The sequence below is a fragment of the Triplophysa dalaica genome, chromosome 24 (assembly GCF_015846415.1).
Source record: "Triplophysa dalaica isolate WHDGS20190420 chromosome 24, ASM1584641v1, whole genome shotgun sequence".
In the NCBI taxonomy this organism is placed as follows: Eukaryota; Metazoa; Chordata; class Actinopteri; order Cypriniformes; family Nemacheilidae; genus Triplophysa; species Triplophysa dalaica.
In genome coordinates this window covers 5,733,368-5,755,789 of record NC_079565.1, presented here as the reverse complement: position 1 = coordinate 5,755,789, position 22,422 = coordinate 5,733,368, and the positions used below count along the sequence as shown (strand labels likewise).

The window sequence follows — 22,422 nt, the reverse complement described above, 5'->3', positions numbered from 1 at the left end:
TAATCATAGTGATTTGCATAGTTAGGAATTCAATTACAGTTTAATAACCTTGACACTTATTTCTATGATCACAGATGAACATGTTAATGAGACTGAAGGAGACGGCCCACTGCACAGGCACAGAGAGTTATGACAGTGATTCCACCAGCAATAGTCACCAAGATGATGTGCTGGACTCTTCATTAGAATCTACACTGTGAACAATAATTAATTTATGCGTTTGGCAAACGTTTTCAAAGCAAACGTGTAAATTCATCAGTAGGCGCGTTCCCTGGTTATCAAACCCATGATCTTGGGTGTTTCTAGCACCTTGCTCTACAATACAGTTGGGACCAGGGTTCATTTTTCATATTAAGTTTTGTTTTAAACAATTCCAGGGTGCAGGAAACCCTGTACATTCATGGAAATAAAGGTGCTGGTAAGCCTATAAATCATCATTCTACAGAAAGGTACACAAACCCTGAATGCACATCCACTGGAATGAGACTCCTCCGATGTTATAAAATCAGTATTTTATAGACACAAAAAATCAGAACCAAACAATTTCCTGAAATGGACTGTAGATGGCAGTATAACTTTGCGTTTTATGTCTGAGGAGGCACCTCCTTGTTGCACACCACCCCATAAAGCCACATTCTTGGAAAAATAGTTTGCTTGAAATGATCATTATAGAATTCTTGCTAAACATTTTAACCGGATCTCATTTTGGGTGATTTTAATGCACTAGTGAATATCTTTGGTGTTTTATAATTACGCCTTTGTCAACTATTATGAGGTGCTACCTGGCGTATGCGTTACAGATTTGTAACTTTACACAAAACCGAGACATTATAGGTTTCAAATCGTGCGATGTATGTGATCTAATAGTGATCAATGAACTATATTCTAGTTGCTTTTTGGCAACAATAGACTCGTGTTGTTCGGAGAAGTATGAAAATATTGAAAGCTATCAAGATCTTCTGTGAATTTATTTCATCTTATGTTCAGAGAATTATGTGTGCCTCTTTTTATGTCACAGACATTAGTTAACAGGACACCTGTTTACATTAACGTTAACCTCTATGCAATATTGTTATATTTAAAGAGTTTTTACTTTTCATTTGACTGGTAAACTTTAGTCAGCTGGACTAGAATTTGTTGACAAATAAAGTACCAAACATATCACAGACATCTATCATAACCATCTAAAGAACCTCAAGCCACACTGTCGGCTGTCAATTTCTGCAAGTTTTGAACTACTTGAAATAGAGGGTGCCTGAAAATCCTTTTTAAGTACTTAAAGGAAACTCAAAAGGAAATTTTATAGAAGGTTCAGCCAATGTGGCTTCACATTGTAAGTCTTTTAATAATAACAGTGGTAGCACTTTTGTAATAACTTGCATTTTCATGGTTGCTAATAAGATTTTTACATTGCAATGATTTTACAATTAGGAAGACCAATGCACAATACTGACTATGCTTTTGTAAAATCATATGCTTTCCAAATAATTGTAATTCTACAGCTTTCGGGCAAGGACAAATGAGAGTCCTCTATGTAAGAGTGTGTTTATCCAAAATACTTATTGAGAGAAGAAAGGTCCTTCTTTTGTGCATATCATTGAGGACTACACACTAAAGATCTTTGGGGGTAGATATACATACATTCAAAAAAAGTCTGGCCCATGGGTGCGTGTGATGTGCTTTACTCTGAATTGAGGGTTAGGGTGTCTAGTGGCCCCCTCAGGAGCATTAACATGGCCCACATTTGCATGCGGTCCAAATAGATACTACAGAGGGTATCTTTATTTGGGTGACTGCATGTTATTTTAAACACAAAATGAAATGCTTTAGGTTATCACACCTATGATTTTCAAAAATATGGTTGGAAGATATTTTAGTCGTTTTTGCTATATTTTTCCTAGACACTGCCAATAATCTAGCTGGGTCTCAAGTACTGCCGATTTATTATATATACATGTGAAAAAGTTTATGTCAGTATAATAATATGAGAGTTTAAATGAAAATCATGAAGCACAAGAAGAAAATAGTGTATTTACTTTCACATGAATTTCCTGGTATAAGTTTAGAAATAAGACTGAATCTTGAGTTTGTTTTTGTATATTTTCAGTTGTACTTTATTTTTTTGTAAATATTTTGCCTCAAATCTTAGTCTTAAAATAATTTTTTTTGTAAAATTGTTGAGTTGATTTTAAATTTTAGTGCTCCCATGTGACACTTTTTAAAATAAATGTGATTTTCCTATCCAACTTTCAGTTTTTGTCTGTTATTCATAGCAAACTGTGAACTTTGTTTGTGTTTCAAGAAGTTAATAAAAGAAGTCTCAGGGTTATCGATCTAAATTGAGCACAGGGTGTAAGAATGTAGTGCAACTATGGGATGATAAAAACAAATTCAAACAAGTTTTTCATTCTTCACTTTCTAATCATTTATATCTAAATATCTAAAATAAAGGCACATGATAGTGCATCTCCAATGTTTTGTTGTAAATAACAATCAAGCCTCAAAGTTGTATGCAAATTCAGATCAGAACCTCAGAAACAAAAATGTCTTGTAACCTACTCCCAGTTAAAAACTTAACAGAACATCTATAGCCTTTAAAGCAACATGGTTTTAGGATGTAGGTTTAATCAACAATATCATACCTTTAACACGCAATTAAAATGAAGACAAGCAAATTACATTTTTCAATTTTAATGTGTAAAATATTTTTCAAGTCTATATACAATACATCTTTACAAAGACAAACACCAGTATACAAAATAATATACAACTTTTAAATTAGAAATGTGCCTTCTACGCATTTAAGATTACAAAAAAACATCCCGGAGAAATAGTAAAAAAATCTTGGTATAAAATTCAATACAAAATATTCATACAAAAAAGACATTACAAGCTGGCAAAAACGCAGCAGTAACATAATAAAATAATCAAATGTATCTTTTCAGCGGAAATGCTCGCAAGTCAAAGAAATGCGTTGATATTTCAGTTATTTATAAACATAAATTTTCACTAAACACAGTCATCTTATGTGATTATGACACATTTATTTCCTCGTCTTCTGATTCGGAGAAATCTGAGTGCTTGCTCGAGACGGAAGATGGCGTGAAATGTAAATCTGAGTCGCGGATGATCTCGTGATCTCCGCGGGAATGGCAGAAAGGCGCGCGCGGGCTTTCTCCCCTCAGAGCCGCGTCGCTATCAAACTTCTTCGCGACGTCGCTCAAGTCGGGGTTGGGGTTCATTTTCGTCGGTAACGTTTGTTCCCTGCATCCACCTGACGAAAGAAGCTCTCGTTCCTTGGAATTGCGCCATTTCATCCTTCGGTTCTGGAACCAGATTTTTACCTGAGGAGAAAGCGTCGTTAGCGAAACGTAAGCACACCAGTGTAGGCTACCTCAAACTATAAAAGTGTAGACCATGGACATCGTCACCCTACCTGAGAGTCTTTGAGGGCAAGTTTCGTTGCCAGTTTCTTTCTGTCTGGTTTGCTGATGTACTTCTGCTTCTGGAACATCTTTTCCAGGGCTTTCCTCTGAACGTCCGAGAAGACGGCCCGTCGAAGCATTCCTCTTCTCGGCTTCCCTCTGGCTGTGAGCGGCCATGCGAAAGTTCCAGGAATAGGCACTGGTGAAGACGACGCTGTTAAAGGAGAGAAATTCAATACTATGAGATTTACATCCAAATATTCTAGGGTCTGGCATAACGCGTCTTTTTCAAGAAGAGGAAGTTGCTCTCGGGCTTGGATAGAAAGTTGAGCTTTAATGCCTATTTTAAAGCTGCCCGTTTGAGTGATAAGGAACGAGGAAGCTAATTAGCACATTGCTTGGTTCCCAAAAGCATTGGTATGGTAACAAGGGCGAGCAGTCATTCAGAGCGCTCCAGTGAAAGATAGAGGTGCTAATGAAGCGTGGACGGTAATTGTGTAGTAATGAACTGACTGAAAAAGGCTTAGGACAGGCCTCTAAAGCCATATATTACGGCCACAAAAGAGATTTACACTTTAAAACTAAACACAACGGCATGCCAGGGACATTTTAAGAATACTGATGGCGGGGGACTATGTTTGCCCCCAAATATTTTCATTAAATGGACACGAAAAGCCATTCATACCGCTCAAGTTGTTTTGTTGACGTATTCACACTGCCGTGAATGGAATCAGTCTATTATCGTTGGTCTGAATGAGTGCACGATCCACACAACGTTTTATAAGCCACTTTCAAAGACTATGTGTAGCACGCATTCATTGGGGTGATGGACATGAAGCTTAACGCAAAAAGGCCCGCATTTTATTGGTTTTATTTGAGCATGCCCAATATTTAAAGTGGTCCAACACTCGCGTCGTTATCCTTGAATTTTTTAGGGCGATTCTTATTTTTCAATTATATAATTAATTGAAATTGCTTGAGGAGGCAGTAATTAGGACTAGTACACCATGTTAGGCATGAAACCTACATTTTGGCTAGGACGTCCTGTGAAGACTCTCCCACACGCTATGTGGTCTTGTGAGAATATTGAAACACTGAATGGAAGCTAATAGGGGAATTAGTCCATGACTGGTAAATGCCCATCAGCAGCATGCTTAAGTCAACGACGGGTCTGTGTGTGGCTACCCAGAGGGAGCTGACCAATTGGTCATGGTGCTGAAAGCATTGTTGCCAATCAGTAACTAATACACTGGCTCGGTGGGAAAGGCAGCGATGAAGAGACGCCAACAGTTTGCTTGTGAGAGCGGACCCGCCTTAAATTGGGACCATGACAATTCCGGCTAATTTGTGGATTAGGGTAAGCAGTGCAAAATGTCAGCAGTCACTGCGTTTGCTAAATAGGGCATCAAATTAGCGAGACTGATTCCACAATGTCCTACAAATTCCGGCATTGGACGCAGGTTCTAGGACCCATCAGTTTTACCAAATTAAGAAATGACACAGCGACTTTTATTAATTGCCATATACGAGGAATAGATGACCCACCTGGGAAATATGATGTTCTGATGAATGGGTGGAATGAGCCGTCAAAACAAGGAAACGGAAATGTCTTTGCCGTCAAACTGTGTACTGATGGTGGCAGTGAAGCTGTGACACAAAATAAACACAATCAAATGAAATGCATTATATTAATGGTTCTTCGTTATGACATATATAAGAAATGGATGCCTTATCGGATCCTTAATCTATAGGCAACTAATTATACATTATGCAGGCATATTTCATGCATACACAGGCATGTATGTATGACATTAAATGTACATAAAGAGAAACCTACCGTTGCGTGTTGTTGACGAGAGAATTGCATTCACTCCAAATTTCAAGTAATTTGGGTCATTATTGGTAAGTGACGTTTGTGGCGAGCTCGGTCTTTTTGGCAAAGATGTAAACCTGGCGACCTGGATCTCAGAAGAGTTATTCAAAGTTGTGGCTCCTGTGGCCGGAAGAGATGCGCTTGGAGAAGGAATGCTCCTGTGCATGATGGTTGCAGGTCTGCTGATCCTCAACAGGTCTTCCACCAGAAAGCTCGAGTGCGTGGTAAACGCCGAGTGTAAACTGGGTGGCAAGGAAAGAGCCGCCGAGGGCCGCAAAAAGTTCGGATACATAGCTGGTGGCGCAAAAACACTTGGCAACATCATTGCACCGTTTTCGTCGGAAAGCGTAGAATTCACGTGTAGCTGCTGTCTCTCTCTGTGGAGGCGTGCTTAGTTAGAGTCCAAGAGGGCAGACTGAAGGAGCTCTTGCCCGTCCCTCTCTTTTCCAGGGGTTTTATAGTGGACCGCTGGATAAGCCTTTGCTGGGGTGACAGCTCTAACAATGAAGTTCAACCAAATTCTCCCCATGAGTTCCGTTTACTCGAGACTCTGCGCGCCCTGATTGGACAGAAAAAACAACAATTTCAGATTGGATAAGACTTCACAAGTAAACCATAGAAAAAAAGTTTCTTTACAAAAAAAGTGTAACAAGGGACACTGAAATGGTTAACCAGCATCATCATATGCCGTTACAAAGTTGGCAGTTAAATGTCAATTCGGTTTTGCCACCGAACGGTCAAATTGGGAAATTGTCTTACAGATATACGGCCTAATAGGCAAAAACTAAAGGAAAGACATAAATGTTAGATTAAAGATTTATTATTATTTTTAACTAAGTAGCCCCATGCTAAATGAGACATATAATAAAAACGAATAACTAAAATGACTAAATAGTTGCTGGACCAACATTGCATTATTGTTAAACAAAAAAGCCAATGCAGGGTAGTTTAATTATTATTTCTTCTAAAACGTGTTTCATATTTATCATAAAACGTTCTGATGTTTGCGCACAGAGTTAATATTTATTTTGATGCCTGAGAAACGGTGACATTTTTATATAGACAGATGATAGATGGTGCAGATGGATACATCTAAATACATACGCATCTAAAGAATATTATTGTACACGGCTGACTGAATATGGCCTCACAGGTCACACACATTTTCTTCCATTGACTTACAGAGGGTAAAAAGAGGAATTTCATTGTGAGAGGAGTTGGGTCAGAGAACATGCTGTGCCACACGTGGATAAGGTTTAATGTGCTATGGCAAAGCACAACCTTTCAAGTATTGCTGCTTAACCGCAGGGGTAAAATGGCCAACGCCTACCGATAAAATATATTATTAAACGAAAAAAGCGAGAACAAAAGGATTTCTCCTTGGAGGGTTTTATTGGGACAGACGCGCTCTCCTGTCAGATGCACCAAAGAGGTGAATCCCGATGCCTGTGGCTAAGACCTGTGACTAATGGGGTTTGACCGCTGCTCTGTCAGGATTTGTCCCACTAACCATTCTTTCTCCTGCAGTTACCTTCACATTTATCTCCGCGGAGTCAACTCGTGTGCTTTGATTTGGATAAAAAAGAACTGGGGAAGACATAGACCGCGTGAGCGATGACACGGCGACTAACTCTCCATGAAATTATGCGCCAGGCGTTGCTCCATTTGCACGAATGGATTGTAATAGCCTACTGGATCTTTTGGCAATATTTAAGAACATTTTAAAAGGGATCAGGTGAAAAGCCTTCTTAGCCCAACTTAAGAAGTCTTAGCAACCATCTTAGTAAAAGAAGAGAAATCTTTGTGGGGGGCATCGCTGTAGAGTGTGGAGATGCTGCGGGACAAGTGTACTCCCAATACACTTCCAATACGACCCAGTATCGTGGGCAACAAAGAGTAGGACTCTAAACGTTTAACAGTCAAAGTAGCTTTATTATGTTAATTCCATTATGCAAAGGCGATCTGAAGTGAAAAAAGCTCATTTCATATTTTTATCCAATTATAATTATAGTATATTTTCTTGGCACTTTAAATGGCTCAGTTAAATTCTTTTCATTTTTGGCTATATTTATTTTGTTTTTCTGCATACTGCTTAAACAAGTATTACATTTATCGACATGCCAAAATCAAAACCATATGTGATTACCATGTAATTATTCCCTTTTTAACAAAATAATAGGACCGTTAGATTTGCATCACGTTTTTAGCACCGCCCGGGGCAGTCGTATTAAGACACCTCACCACCTTCAGTAAACCAAGAGGTCTGCTGCACGTTCAAAGCACTTTATTCTTTCTCTTGCACTTGAAAATCCTTCTTTTGTACCTATCAAGCAGATGGTTTGCAGGAAATATAGCTTAGCCTCGGTGACCGAAACTAATTTCTGCTTGCTTTCCAAGGCGGGCACGATTGTTTTTTCTTTACCAAATAAAGGGAGTGCAGCTGGTCGGGCGCTGAATTAAGCCCATTAAAGACACATTTCTAAGATATTATATCCACATAAATGTGCCCTCCATCCTCCAGACATAAACTAACGGGCGTGACTTTGCCTGACAGATTGTGTTGAGAGACAATGTATTTTTACCCATGTATGGTCAGTTTAACAGCTAGCATAAATCGAACATTATTTGGTGTATTTCCAACGTATTAAACACTACTATTAAAGCTAGTAATAATAATAATAATAATAATAACAATCAATAACAATAATCATTAAAATGATTTATTATTAATATTACTGTTTTAGGCATACTATTATTTAATTAAAAGAATAATACTTGCAACTTTTTGTTTGTATTATTATTAATATTATGTGATATTTTAACATTGCATTTGAGTCTGGCTTTTAACATCTTAAGCCGCGCTCTTTCTATCGGACCCCTTTAATGCAGACCCAGCATCTGTTTCTCTAGATCCGAAGACGGCAGAACATTGAGGAGATTAACCAAGTGCCAAAATACAGAGGAGCATTGACAGGCATTAAATTGATATTAACTCTGCATTAAACATAACGCCAACACACGGAGCAAATTCAAGTCTCAGAACAAAGCGTTTAGATTTGCGCCAGACACCTGTTCTGTCGGTTAGACAGCATTAGCAACTCTAATGTCTGCGCTAAATTACAATGAATAGGCCTACAGTTTTTAACTTTAAAACCAGTGTAAATTCATTTCACTTTTGGATACTTATTTGATTTACAAAACAAAGAATATAATCTGTAAATAAACAAAAACAAAAGTTTATGAATGTTTTAACCTGGTCGTTTGTAATTTATACTTTTACTGCGGTAAATTGTGCAACAAATAAAAGTGATTTGCACTAAATGTATTACGCCTAGAAAACATTTAACACAATCAATTATACTTAAGCCTATAGGACTTACGACTAAACTAATAGTTTACAAGGTAACTATTATAACTATAATAGTAACAAGGAAGGACAAAATGTTTTTTATTTCGATGAATTGCTAAAATAGCCAACAATGTAATTTTCAGAAAATTCCCTAACTATTTCTAAAACCTCTTAAAAAATTTCAATTAATTAATTAATTTATATATTATTTAACATATTATGACACCAATTTCCTATGAATAGTATACTTCACATTTTCTTATGTCATTCACTTTATTCTTTCTTAAAGAAAAAATATGTTCTTTATTTTATTATCCTTAAGATTTTCTTTAAAAAATCTAAATCAAATCTAGATTGATCATGGGGGCTGAGACAACATTAATATGGCAAAAGTATTTAATTTTCAGTTTAATCTCATAAAAGTTTCACAGTTACAGCAAATCTCTTCAGAGTCCTCAGCACCTGGCAGGTTTTGGGAAAGCTTGTAAATAGCTCTTAAATACTGTTCTGGGGAAGCCCAAGCGTCCCTGTGCAGCTAATAAAAAAGGAACAATCCTTGTGGTTGTCAAGACCACTTTAAATTAAAGGCTTGTTGCTAACAAGCAATCACTGCTGCAAAAAAATGACCCTCGGTCATGCTAACCTGTGCCATTTTTCTTGATGGTAATAAAGAAGCACATTAGAAAGCCACTCAAAGAGCTTTAAGATGAGACAAGAAAAAATCTGAGACCATAAAGGGGGGCTCTTTATTTAAAGCTAAATGCTTGTGGGGCTGTAAGGCGGTTTGGAGAGTATGAGGCCATCAGCACAATCTTTAGCTTTGTTTTAGACCCGTACTCTGAGAGCAGGGGAAAGAACCTTGTCGAAAGGGTTCTATTGAGCATGCCTGATAAGTTGAACATGGGGCAAAGCAGACGTGGCCAAGGCGCTTGTGTACTGAGGAGGAGCCAGGGTTGTTCACTGGCCATTTGAATGGGGGACGCCAGCGCCCGTTGGCTGGCTGGTATTGATGTGGTTTAGCCGAGTAATCGGATTGAAAGTGAGCCACGGTATTTGTGTCAGTTCACATTTCGTCAAATGCATAATATGCATGGCCTTGGCGTGGGGATTTTGTATTGAGACTTTGGCGTGCAATTCAGTGTTATGAAAAGGCCAAGCCTCATTTAATTCAAATATAACTCTCACTCACAGCATTTACAGATTGCTATATTTGCATAACAGCAAAGAACTTTTGCCTTTTCAAGATCTGCGTATGTGTGTGTGCGCTGCGCTTCTCCCTGGACAGGCCTTAAAAGGATAGAAATGAACGCAAACGTGCGAAATAAACGTGTATATTGTGGAGGAGAGGGTTTTCTCACAGGGATAAGCAAACAGGGGTAAGGGTGAGAAAAAGTTAGAGTATGACATTTAGCTTTTTCCCACTGCTGGTGCAATATGTCGCACCGGACAACAAAGCAAATGTGCTATGGTGGTGTAATTCGCCTTAAGTGACGTGAACTCTCACACGGTGGCACTTCCAAATGGGATTTCATTGTGGGCTTTGTTGTCATGTTTTAGTTTTTAAATCTCTCTTTTGTTTGCTACAGTATGTTGAGCCCTTTTTTGAACTAATTGTGTATTCTTTGGATTACATTAGCATTTATTTTCTTTAGCAGTAATACAGTTTTATTACTCATTTTAAATAATTGCTCTCCTTTGGTAAAAAATGAAGATTCATTATGTACAGATCAATTGGTTAAAACTAATATTATGCCACATGTATTATAGGATAGACACATTATTTGTTGTATTTATTATAAGTTAAATATGTAATTCATTAGATATATTTAACAGTTTACAAGTCTCCCCTTTCTTGGACGGCAACACTGGCACTATCACACAATGGACAGGAGTTGTTCTATCAATATAAAAAAGAAAACGGTGCTAGAAACAACCTACAGCACAAAACTACCTTAAAAAACATGTGCAACCAATGACAAAAGCTGTGGTCCCACCAAAAATTGGTTTGATTTAGTTCATAAATAAAGTCTATTCGTGACAGAATTTTAATAACGTCTATCTATATTATTATATATTTGTGTACTGAATATGTCAACATCATATATATCAAACTGCAATTCAATACCACATTGGAAAGTATTCACAGCTTTGCGAGCAGAGAGTAGACACAAACTAGACATTATTTTGCTTCCAGAACTTTTTTTATATTCTCTAAACTGGAAAACCAGTCCTTTGAACCAGTCTTCATTCTCTTGGCCTAATCCATGTCTTACACTATCATGTGATCAACCACCCTCCTCAACCTCCAGAAACAGATGCGGCGGTACTGCTTCTTCCGGTAAAGACTGAAGGTTGAAGGGTAGATGGTGTTAATATCTGCCTGTTGGACCTGAGATTAATCTTAATCTCCTCTCTGTGTGTCGCAGGGCGCGAGTTCGAAAGGCATGGGGAAGTACCAGCAGGCGTCCTCTGGTTCTGGATCTCCTGCCCAGAGAGGATAATACCAGCGGCTGAGCCTGCTGGTCCTATGGAATCCAGTCGGATTCCCCACTGCTCCGTGCTTTCACAGCACACTTCCTGAAGAGGTGCATGATATTGGCTTCCTACCTCTCTAGCCCAAAGAAAGCCTCTGCTAATAAGCTGTTTCTGTACCCCGAAAGCCTTGTTTCTGGCGTACATCAAAGTTAAGGCCACTTCTTCAGAAATTTTGGAAATGTGTGCAGGACAGATGAATGCTAATCTCCAGTTCCTAATGAGGATAAAGCATCAGCCACAGGTGTTTACATAGCTTGAATCTCTCCTGTGTGGTTTGCACTGCCATCCTGGTTTAGTTGTCAGAAATACAATCACTCCAGACAGGTTCGTATATAAATCCAAGCATCCTCGAAAGACACCTTGAATCTTTAAAGCCATAGAACAAGTAACACTTTTCTTAAATTCCCTTTCCCATGTTTCCATTGCATAAAGTCCTCTCCAAAAAGCTAAAAAGATCTGTCCTCAATGTGTCCCTCCAAATTGCGGTGAATGAGGACGAGGCTGAGAGAAACACAATGCTTTAAAAGTGGAGGTAGAGAAAGAAAAGAAAAAAGGCCAAAGAGGGACTTCATAAAGTGAACAGCCACTCTAGACTTAGTGTTAATTTCTGCTGTCTGCTAATGGTCAAGACTGATGGCATCACGGATCTATACATTCCAGCGAAACCTTTGACCTCCTATACATTCTAAAGACCCTCTTTCAAGACTGGCATTTGTTCAAACCCCTGGCAGTGTGTTGCTGAAAACGCATAAAGAATCAACCCTGAAGGCTACAAAACTGTCTCGAAAATTAACACAACTGTATATTGGCTACAGTGTAGAGCCATATGGAAGAACTGGGCAGTATTAACGCCCCACAAGACAAATTTATTGTCTTTTTTCCTTAAAGTAGAAGCGCTAGAGGCCTCTACTCAAGCTTCACACAAAAACCCATCCATGAGTAAAAAGGCAAGCTGAACACTTGGCCTGCCCAGCTGCCTTGAAGTGAATGGGGTTTCTTTTTGAGGCCATTGAATGCTTTCTGTCTCTATGCATACAATGTAGGTGTTACTGCTCAGAGACAGAGAGAGAGAGAGTGAGAGAGTCAGGAAAGGAGTCACTTGAAAACTGAGGCTGTTCCTCATTCTCAGTCAGTCATGAAATCATTCCTTCTTCAGATGAGGAGGGGGCCTGCTCACAAAGGGCCAGGGTACTCTCAATGGCCGTCCTAACATTTTTATGGGGCCCTTTCTTATCCTAGATAATAAATCTGATTTTAAATAAAACATGGATCCTCCTGTATATTTTTATATGGCAAGCACAGCCTTTGAGCTAGACTTGGCCTAATAACTTGTGCGATCAAATGAGTATTCATTAGAAAAACACACTCAAGGACAGTAATAATCATGCACTTCTCTTTCCTTTAAACGTGCCTTCCTTTTTAGCTGCATGCAATTTCCGCAATCGATTTTCAATTTTTTTTTTATTTTATTGACTACTTTTGCCCTTTTCTTACCTTTCTCAGTGCTGAAGACAAAAGGGAGTCTTTCAGCAGTCTATAACCCTCGCTAGGTCAAAGCGCAATCTAAAGACTATTAAGGCCAAAGGGAGAACAAAGGACCGGTGGGGGGAGTTGTGAAAACGGACGGCCACCATTCGGCTTCAGACGAACGTGATGCAGAGTTCGAAAGTTTCGACGCAGGTTTTGCCGTATTCATGGAGGTCGATGACTGAATGGGAATCCGCTGGGTGTCCACAACGGTGCAGGAGACTTTTATTCTCTGCGCCCTCTCAGAGCACAGTCTGACTTGCACTCGAAAGGGCGGCCCTCAACCAGAGGTGGCGAATGGTTCAGGCACGCGATCCTGTCTTCTGGCAGGGGGCTGATAATCAACACCCTGGGCCGACTGTCGGATCCGACTTCAAGAGGCTGCCTTCTAAGAGGCCAGAAAGTCTCTTCCCCTCCCCACTGTTGTTTTGAGTCGAGATGGATAGACTTTTTGTGCAGCTGCCCGTGACGCTGAGCATAGGCTGTGGGTAGAGAAATACTGTGTTTAATACTTTATATAGGCTATAGACAAAAAAGTGACATCCAGTTTGATGGCACAGCGAAGTTACACTACAGGTCAAAAGTTTAGGATTACTTTCTCATTCTTTATTACTATTTATTTTAGAAAGTTCGTAAACTCATCAAACATCAGAACTAGTACAAATGGAACTTATGGAAATCCAATTCACTAGGTTTCAGCCTATATTCTTTTTACGCAATATTAAAAAAAAGCTGGGCATCTTTTCGTCATTAATTGATCCATCAGCCATTCAAAAAATCACAAAAACATATATAATAAAATTACACAACAATCATTTTTGTGGACAAAACCATTTCAAACATTTAAGCCGTCTGTGTGAGAAACTTTTAGGTAAAGTGTTCCTAAGTGTCTAGTTTGGGATACATTAAGGGTACTGAGATACATTTAGCTGTTCTGTTCCCAATTATATTTATTTGTTTCCGGTAATAAGATAAAATAAGTTTTTAATGTTGTTTTACTATCAAATGATTCAAAACACTAAGCATACAAGTTTTTTAATCTCAGTACTATAGTTGAATAAATAAATAGGATTTCTTATATATATATATTCTTTATTTATATATAATAAAAATAAGTTGGGAACTGAAGAAAATGTGAGTGATGTCGCCATGGCAAAACTCAGATATTAACATCAAAATCAACCCATTAACATGCATACGTTTGCTTACTTTTTCAAACCTTTAAAATGTAATCAATCATTCATCTCATACTTATGCAAACGCTTGGCTTTCCTCTATGGGGTAAAACAAACATGGCTGAAACCTTAAAATACTTTTATTTTCTTGTTGTGTATTTGCCCTGTTTATTAAGAGCTTTCAAATTCTTAGAAGTAATTGTCCAACATCTCAGACAAAACAAGGCAAGAGAAATAATTTTCTGCAGGAAATTATCACATGCATCTTTTGCTCCCAGTCTGAAAGCCGTGTCGTGTTCCCTATACTCTCTCTAAGATTATAACACACGCTCAACCTGCTTTCCTTGTAGTCAGGGCCCCAAATCAGATTTCTCAAGGGTTGCCGTCACACACACACCCACACACACTGAAATAAAAAGCAAAGAGGAACTGGCGGCTATTCCCAAGCAATGCCTGCTCTCCGCATATTAGCCCCTGTTGAAAAGGGGTCTCGGCGAATGAAAGCATTCACCAGTCATTCATCTCCCATTGGCTGGTAGGGCCTACTGGTTTGCCAAAATGCGCCATATCTGTAACACTTGAAGAAGTCCAAAGGTTAGGCGAGAGTGAAAGCCGGCACTTGATGCGCTCAGTGTCTCAGTGGTTATGGGGTTTGCTCCCTTATTGTACCTTCACAGCAGGAAGCCTGTTGTCAAGTCACATTCACGTGCCATCGGCGCACACTGGAGGCCTTCACCTGTTAGAGAGCCACCACACAGACTTTTAACGCCAGAATATCTCCTTTTGTGCTTTGCCTGCTCGACCTTTTCACAGAACAGACTGTAATTTCATCCGTTTTTCATGGCTTTAGTTCGCATGAATGCTTTACACTTCCATGTCTAAACATCAACAATGAGGGAATTTCATGGACTGCACTGGCAAGATTCTGTTGCCTCCGGCTTTAAAACCCAGAAAACTAAATCAGACTCTCTAACAAATGAACACATTTTTTGATTATTATCGAACCCTGAAAATATCCGTCTGCTCATTTATTCTCACGCAGGTCTTATTAAACATGTGTTGGCCATTATTTGGTCTTGTCATTGAAATGGGATTGTTGAAGCCAACAAAAACAAGGCATGTTTTAGCCGTCTTCCTCGCTACAAACAAACTTCCTAGAGAACAGATGCATGTCATGCATCCGTCTCCCTGGATTACGTTTAAGACAAAAAATATGCTTTCGGTTACAGTTTTAAGAAGGTTTCACTCAAGCAGGACTTTTATCTGCTTCAAGATAATTACTTAGTTTCATCCTTAAGAGGCCGTCAGTCTTTGTTAACTACTTGTTGTTTGAGAGGAGATCTGGGCATCAAGTGCCCGAATCTGTTGGATGGGACACCCTTCACAAAAGTGTATCCAGCGGCACAGACAGACGGCATTACCCCCTCCTAACGCTATGCTTTTGCATTTGAATGCATCAGCGATCTCCTTCTCTGGCTGAGGGCTGCGCCACTAACATCTCTAATCCCTAAAATATTGTCAGACCCCATGAATGCTGGCAATCCGGGCATATGTGTAATTATTCTGTAATTCCCCCACAAATGTGATTCCTCTCGTATGCGTTACGGGTTGACACCCCCCACCCTTTTGTCATCCAAATAATTGTTTCTCTCCTTTTTTGATAAATCTGAGGAGGGTACGGGTGGCTCAATAGATAAAGCAACACGAGCTGGTCTCATATGACCGTGCAATTTACATACTGATGGTCTCTCCCATCTCTTGATTCGAACAAAGGGGGCAGTTTGAAAAGATGAGCGAAAATGAGTTTGAATTCAGGGCGTCATCTCAAAGAGAAAAGTATTCATACTGGTTTTCAGAGCCAACTGCATAGAAAGTGTTGGACTGCTTTAGAATATAAGGTTATTTGTTAGATAAACAGAAAATAACTAATATAACGTTATTTTGGTAGGAAAATAAGTTTTCTGCTTTTTCAATAAAAAAAACTCAGTGATAAGACATGTCTCCTCTAGATGCCATATATTGTGCTAAGATAAACCAAGACAACTGCAAAAAAAAACAGTCAGTGCTCTTAATATGTATTCAAAACATTTCAATTGAAATGATGAGTTTGTTTTAACATTTTTTCAAAAATCATGTTTTTTATTGTGCATTCCAATTGATTGCAATCAAACTGCAGTTGGTGTGTTTTGATTTGAGCCATAATACCTAAAAGAACAGTTAACTAACACAATACAGCACAATAAAAACATGATAACGTAATAAAAACATGATTTTTGAACAAATTTAAAAACAGAATTATCTAATTTTGTAACCAAACATTTCAATTGATCTTTTTAGCTTCAAACTTTTATGGAATGTCAACAATTATCATAGTACAAAGTTCAAATAATTATAATTTGTAATATTATTTACTCCCCGTGTAAAAGAGCGCGCTATAATACAGTAAAATATACTCTATAATCTATATTAAAAAAATCTCTATTTTCACACACTTATTTTGTACTTAATATACAAAAAATAGTTTTAGTATTTACTTTATTATTTAGTTCTTTAGTACTAGATAAATTTAAGAAGATCTAAGTGTACTCAACATAACTATTTTGAGACAGCATGAATAGAAGCAAGTAAAATTTATGTTTAGCAATAGAGCACTTTAAGTACATTCACTTTAAAAGGACAGTTCATCCAAAAATAACAATTCTGTCATCCTAGAGTTGTTCCAAATCGGTTTAATTTCTAAAAAGGAAAAAAGTCCTACAATGGTGCCGATGGTTGGTAACAAACATTCTTCCAAATATCTTTTTCTGTGTTCACCAGAACAAATAAATGTATACCGGTTTGGAACTACTCGAAGGTGAGTAAATGAAAACAGAATTGTTATTTTTGGGTGAATAGCTAGCTTGACTATTAAACTCTGCATCACTGCATTTCCTGGGCAATAAGAGACATCTGAGCAATACCATTTTCAAAACATTTGTTCTCTGCGGTCCTGAGGTCTGTTCATTGATTCAGTAATCAATTGCTAAATTTTCAAAAAGGCAGTAAAGTTTTCTTAAGAAATGAAACAGTAATTAAATCAAATCAATCGAAATAAAAAAACTCAGTACCCAGAGAACCGCCATGCAACAAACCGAAATACGCATCCACGCCGATGCGCTTTACAAAAGAAAAACTGTTAATTACCAACAAGGGTTATTTGAAGGAGGACTTTGAAGATGCTGTATTCATCTCCCATTCAAATCCTCATATTGGAAATAATGAGAGTGGATGACATGGGCCATGGAGGGGCCTCGTCGGTTTTAATTTAGAAACCTCTCCAAGTCATTGTATCTATTAAGACCTTATACTGGCAGGAGCAAACAAGCTTAACTTAAAGTCCAACTTCACACTTCTCTGTGGCTTCTTTCGGCACGTAAGAAAGAAATCTCAAATAAGCTGAGCCTGCTTGTGATTCTCTGCCTTAATTAAGACACTTGTGGCCAACTATAGACCTTTCTTTCCCATAGTGCTGCTCACGAGTGTGTGTGTAAAACAAGCGTGAAAGGAGAGAGAAAAGACGAAGTGTTTGGAGAGAAAAACAGAGATTAATTAATGAACAACTTCACTTGAAAAAGACGGGGTGGGGGCACCTGCCATCTCTAATTCCTCTGTCCAGATGGAGCGATGCGGGTGAAAAGATTCTTTACCAAACTTTTCTCCTTTTGCACTATACAGAAAAAAGGGATATGAAAGCAACAACACAAAACATATCAACACTGTTACAGCATTTTCTCATTAGAAAGCGAGTTAATGTCTCTAATTAAATCCAGAAAAGATGTTTGTTTCGCAGTTGTTGCTTAGAGCTCACGAGATTTGGTCCTGCAATTTGACGATAAATGTTTGAATTACACTTCTTAAAAATTCAATACAGTTAAGACATTATTGAGATCTTATCTGAAGCTTACAAACGTACTTATTTTTATTAGAAGAGAACATCATCTGAGATGCAAAGATTTTTCTTTTATTGCAATCTAGGACCAAATTAGGAATATTAATACATTCTTGATTTGCGTTTTTTTTCCTATGAAAATGACATTTCAACTCTAAAAACCTTTTTAAAAATGAATCCCACTCCGAGAGGCTTGGTTTTATGCATACATTTAATTATTCTTTCCTTTTTGTCCCCCCTCTTCTTTCTCCCTCCTTTAATGTTTTCCTTGATCTAAGCTTATAGTTTCTCAGTGCTGAGAAGACTCATGGGGTCAAGGCCAACAACAAAAGGCATGAAAAGCTGCTCTCTCATATTTATTTGAGAACTGTTTTAATCTTCTACGTCAACCCTGAGTGACTCACCGATAAGTCAGATTATGAACAGTGGCATTAAAGGACAGAGATCCTGGTCTCAAGGGATTTGGCCACTGCTCGGGATGTCCAGGTCTATGATGTCACCTCGCAGACTGTCATTCATTGCTATACGGGACTCAGTGTGGACCTCTGTGTCAATTCAGTGATGGATCATGGAAGAAGTTCATTCATGTGTCAATTGTACACGCTGCTATGGAGGTGTCGCATTAAGGTGTGTGTGTGTACAATTAAAGCAAAACAAATTATGTCTTTGCCAAAAATTAGTCACACAAATGATGTTTGCATTTAAAAATGCCAGCAATATTAATATGATAAAAGACACTAAAGTTATGTGAGTTATATTAATAATATATTGTTATATTATATCATAATTCCTAAGACAATTATTACAGTTCATTAACCTAACTGTAGAATGAGGATAGTTTACCCCGAAAAGAAAATTCTGTCATTATTTACTAACCTCGTGTCATTTTGAACCTGCATGGACATTCTTTCTTTTGCAGAACACAAGATATTTTGAAAAATGTCGGTAAAAGAAAACCGTCGTCTCTATTGACTTGCATTTGTTTTGTGTTAGAAGTCAATGGGGACCAATGGTTTCCATCTTATTTTTCTGTTTTGCAAAGTAAAGAAAAATCATACAGGTTCAAAATGACAAAGGGGTGAGTTTTCATTTTGGGCTGAACTATCCCTTTAATGTTTTCAAAGCACACGGACACATATATGCTAATAATGGCAATAATGTGTAGTATATTATCGCTTTCTTTCCGAAACCTCAGATTTCCAAATGAGGGATAAAAAATGGGAACAAAACAGATGCTACTTTTTAAATAATTAAAAACTGTGTTGGCAAAGTTAACAAACACTTTTTAATACTTTTTAAAGGTTAGGTATTTCCAAAACCCAGTGACAAACAAAAAGGGTGACGAATAATAATAATTAATGCCAAAGAAAATATCATAAAATATGGATATACAAGGTTTGAGAAGGACAGAAGTGATACGCGTATTTAGGATATATTTAAACATGGTTATTAATGGTTATCAAACTTTATAAGAAAACTATTTTATCTCAACTGACAGAAAATGAAAACGTTAGAACAGAAATAATTCGCGCAACATCAATAATCTATATACTAACGCAAGATACACTATGTCAGTTTTGACAAACTATTTTATTTTATACACTTGACAAATATTTACAAATCTGCAAATTTACAAAACTAATTTAACATTATGTGTTGAGTATTGCACTTGGCCTTAGATCAACATTCAGACATTGGTTAATGGAAAGCAGTGTGCATCCTGCATGAGAAAGCAGCTAGTGTCCAAATAATGGCCAGATTAGCTTGAACAGATGGAGGGGGTCACAGTCCAACAGCTAAACACAGAGCACATAAAGACAATGTTTAAGCAGAGTCTATTCTCGCTCAAAGACAATGTCAATCAAACCCGCAAATTTCTAATGGACATTTTACATCGTTCCTTAAACAGGTGTGTGTTAAAAGCAGCGAATTTGTTAAATGGAGCTGAGAGAGCAACCATGCCATAAGGCTTCATAAAACCCTTTTACTGGTTTGCTTCCTTCAAAAGTAGAGATTTTACATATTTGGGTTGGTCTTAATCCGCTCACATTAAATATGCGTTACTGTTTTAAAGCTTCCAGGGCACAGTTTAGTCTAGATGAAGCCAATAACAGCATGCTTGGTGCCTATCAACATTATTCTTGACTTCTGATAATTCGCTTCAAAATGGGACTAAGATCTTTTTCAGGATAAATCAATCAATAAGGTGACCTTTTCTTTTACATAAGATTCCCTGTCATGACATGATTTGAATCTTTTGATGTAATCTGTAAAAAAGTGTGTTTGTCGGCATCTGCTTTGTTTCGTTATTCTTAAGAGCTTTTGACATAGAGGTAATAGTTAACATGTATTTAAAGTAGCCAGACCAAAGCCCAGCATGTTTCACTGTCCGTTTCGTCTCATTAACAAGAGAAGGACAATCCACAGGAAGGAAACAAGACAGTCAAGATGGACAGACTTGTCTTCTCTATCGAAGACGGCGACCGACAATCCCTCATTGTGGAGCTTCTTATTTGTATAGGTCTAGTCTGAGCTAATTGAATTTAAAATGAGATCTTCACTCGAGGTTCATTCATTTGCAGAGTTCCAGAGAAAGGACAATGGTTGTGTTTTCAACAACCAATGGCTTCCATTCTTAAGGAGCCATGGCAATTTCAGATATTTGCTTACAATGCCACTCAGACTCAGAAATAGAGTTAATTTCATTTTAAGGGAGCCTATGCTATACAGTTTAACAACTTGTACCTGAAGTGCTATAAACAAGAATGATGGTTTGCTCTTCATCGGGCAGGCGCTGGATCCGATGAGTCCTCGCCTTTTGTGCGTGTGCACAGAGGGGTGGGCCCGTCGGGCTTTGATTCTCAAACAGACACCCTTTCAGACGCTTTCCCCGGCCCGGCTGTGAGCTCCTCTGCTCACATCCTTGGAAAATTCGGGAGGAGAAAAAGTTTATGGAAGCGAGCAGCAGTTTATTCACCAACCCGCCAAAGCCTTTCACAGGCCTGAAAGTGAGAGTCTATAAGAAGGCAATCAAGCATGTGCTGGGAATAAGCTCTGTTGCCTTCCTACCTGTGACGGCCCCCCTCAAGTGCGGCTAAGAGACTCTGTGAATGGAGAGAGGAACAATAGGCGATAGGAACAAACAATTCAGAGGAGTCTATCATTCTGTATGCTGTTATCTTAGGCACTGAATAAAAGCAGCCCCCCCTTCTGCCAGATAGTCAGCACTATTTTTAGTGAGCGGCAGTGGTCCTCAGGTCCCTTTCAGAAGATCTCAACAGGTTCACGGGGGCAAGAAGTGCAGTATATTAAAAAAACGTGAATTGGTAACTTCACTTGACTGGAGGCGCGGAGACTCTGAAGTGAGCACGCAGAGGTGGCAAAAACAAAGCTTTTGTTTGACTTTTGTCTTCGAAGCGAATGTAAAACACTGTAAATAGAAAAAAATAACCAACATGTATTTATAAGTTAACATAAATTCATGTTCTGTTTGGGGTCTTCGAGAGCCTGAACCCATTTTAATGGATCAAAAAGTTTAAAATCCGCCTCATACCTTTATTTAATCCTGCAATGGAAAAATTTAAACTTGTCCCCAATAAAAAAATTGTCTTCTCATAAAGTGTAACTAAATAATCAAAATAAAATGTTTTTTTTTTTATTAGTAAATTTATTTCTTGTATAACAAGGTAGAAAATGAAGTAAAAATGTAACTAAAATGGACTTGAATCCCTTTTTCTGAAAGTGCAAAAAAACTGCTACTTGATGATAAAACAGGAATCAATATTTATGTTGATTAGATCAAATAACAATTATAAGTAATTTGAAAGCACATTTTCATATTAACATAAACATCACTGCGGTCTTCGGGACTCTAAACATTAAACAGTAAGCTCAACCTTAAGAATAATTTGAAGTTCTTAAAAGAAATTACTGCAATGCTTTACTGCAGAAATCTCTGTCAAATCTGTTGTAGTTGGGATAAGATGAAAAAAAATCACATCTCAATCATTCTCAATTACATCCCAATGTCTCTTTCTTTCTTCGCATTTTTAAACAAAAACCCCTCATGCCTAAGTAATGCCACCCAAAACCGTAAGCTCTATTTCTCCCGCCCTATGTGTGGAGTCATAAAGCGAAGCTTCCTGACCACCACAACTCAACCTCACAGATGCACTGGCCCCTGCCTGTGGGAAAAGTGAAACCATGACTTATCTGAACATATGGTTTCCCAATTCAAGTCAAAATGTCTGAGCCCTGTTGCATCTGGTGCCATTTTGGTTGGTTAAAAATGCCACACAGGACTGTGACGAAAGGAGAATAAATGGAGAAAAATACAGTTATTACACACCCATGGGCTCATTTTCTCAGCTCATTAGCCACTGGTCTCCGTGACCAATTAGGCTTTGTCACCATCGCCGGGGTCATTACGCTCACATCTTCCTGCATGCTCATTCAGCTGTCTTTAGGGAGAAAATAAAGGCAGGAGAAAGAGAACTCATTGATGGAAGCAGGAAAAGGCAAACCCTTATAAATTGATTGAAAATTAAAGAGACAGTCACAATGAGTTCGTCTTGCAGTTGATGCTTGCTGCGCCTGTCTCTTTAACAGCA

At 38.2% G+C, this 22,422-nt stretch overlaps 2 protein-coding genes across 2 annotated transcripts in view; one reads left to right on the top strand and one right to left on the bottom strand.

Moving 5' to 3' along the window:
* nav2b (neuron navigator 2b) overlaps nucleotides 1-2,246 on the top strand; it is a 55,707-nt gene extending 53,461 nt beyond the window's left edge. The window contains 1 exon segment of the mRNA XM_056740458.1: nucleotides 75-2,246. Within this exon segment, the coding sequence (XP_056596436.1) occupies nucleotides 75-200 (126 nt within the window). The 3' untranslated portion in view covers nucleotides 201-2,246.
* Nucleotides 2,247-2,766: 520 nt separating this feature from the next.
* Nucleotides 2,767-5,693, bottom strand: dbx1b (developing brain homeobox 1b). Its single transcript, XM_056740242.1, has 4 exons — nucleotides 5,263-5,693; nucleotides 4,971-5,072; nucleotides 3,437-3,639; nucleotides 2,767-3,344 (listed from the first exon to the last, which is right to left on the bottom strand). Exons 1-4 carry the CDS (start codon nucleotides 5,621-5,623, stop codon nucleotides 3,033-3,035), a joined length of 978 nt encoding a protein of 325 aa, XP_056596220.1. The 5' UTR covers nucleotides 5,624-5,693; the 3' UTR covers nucleotides 2,767-3,032.
* Between the last annotated feature and the right edge of the window lie 16,729 nt (nucleotides 5,694-22,422).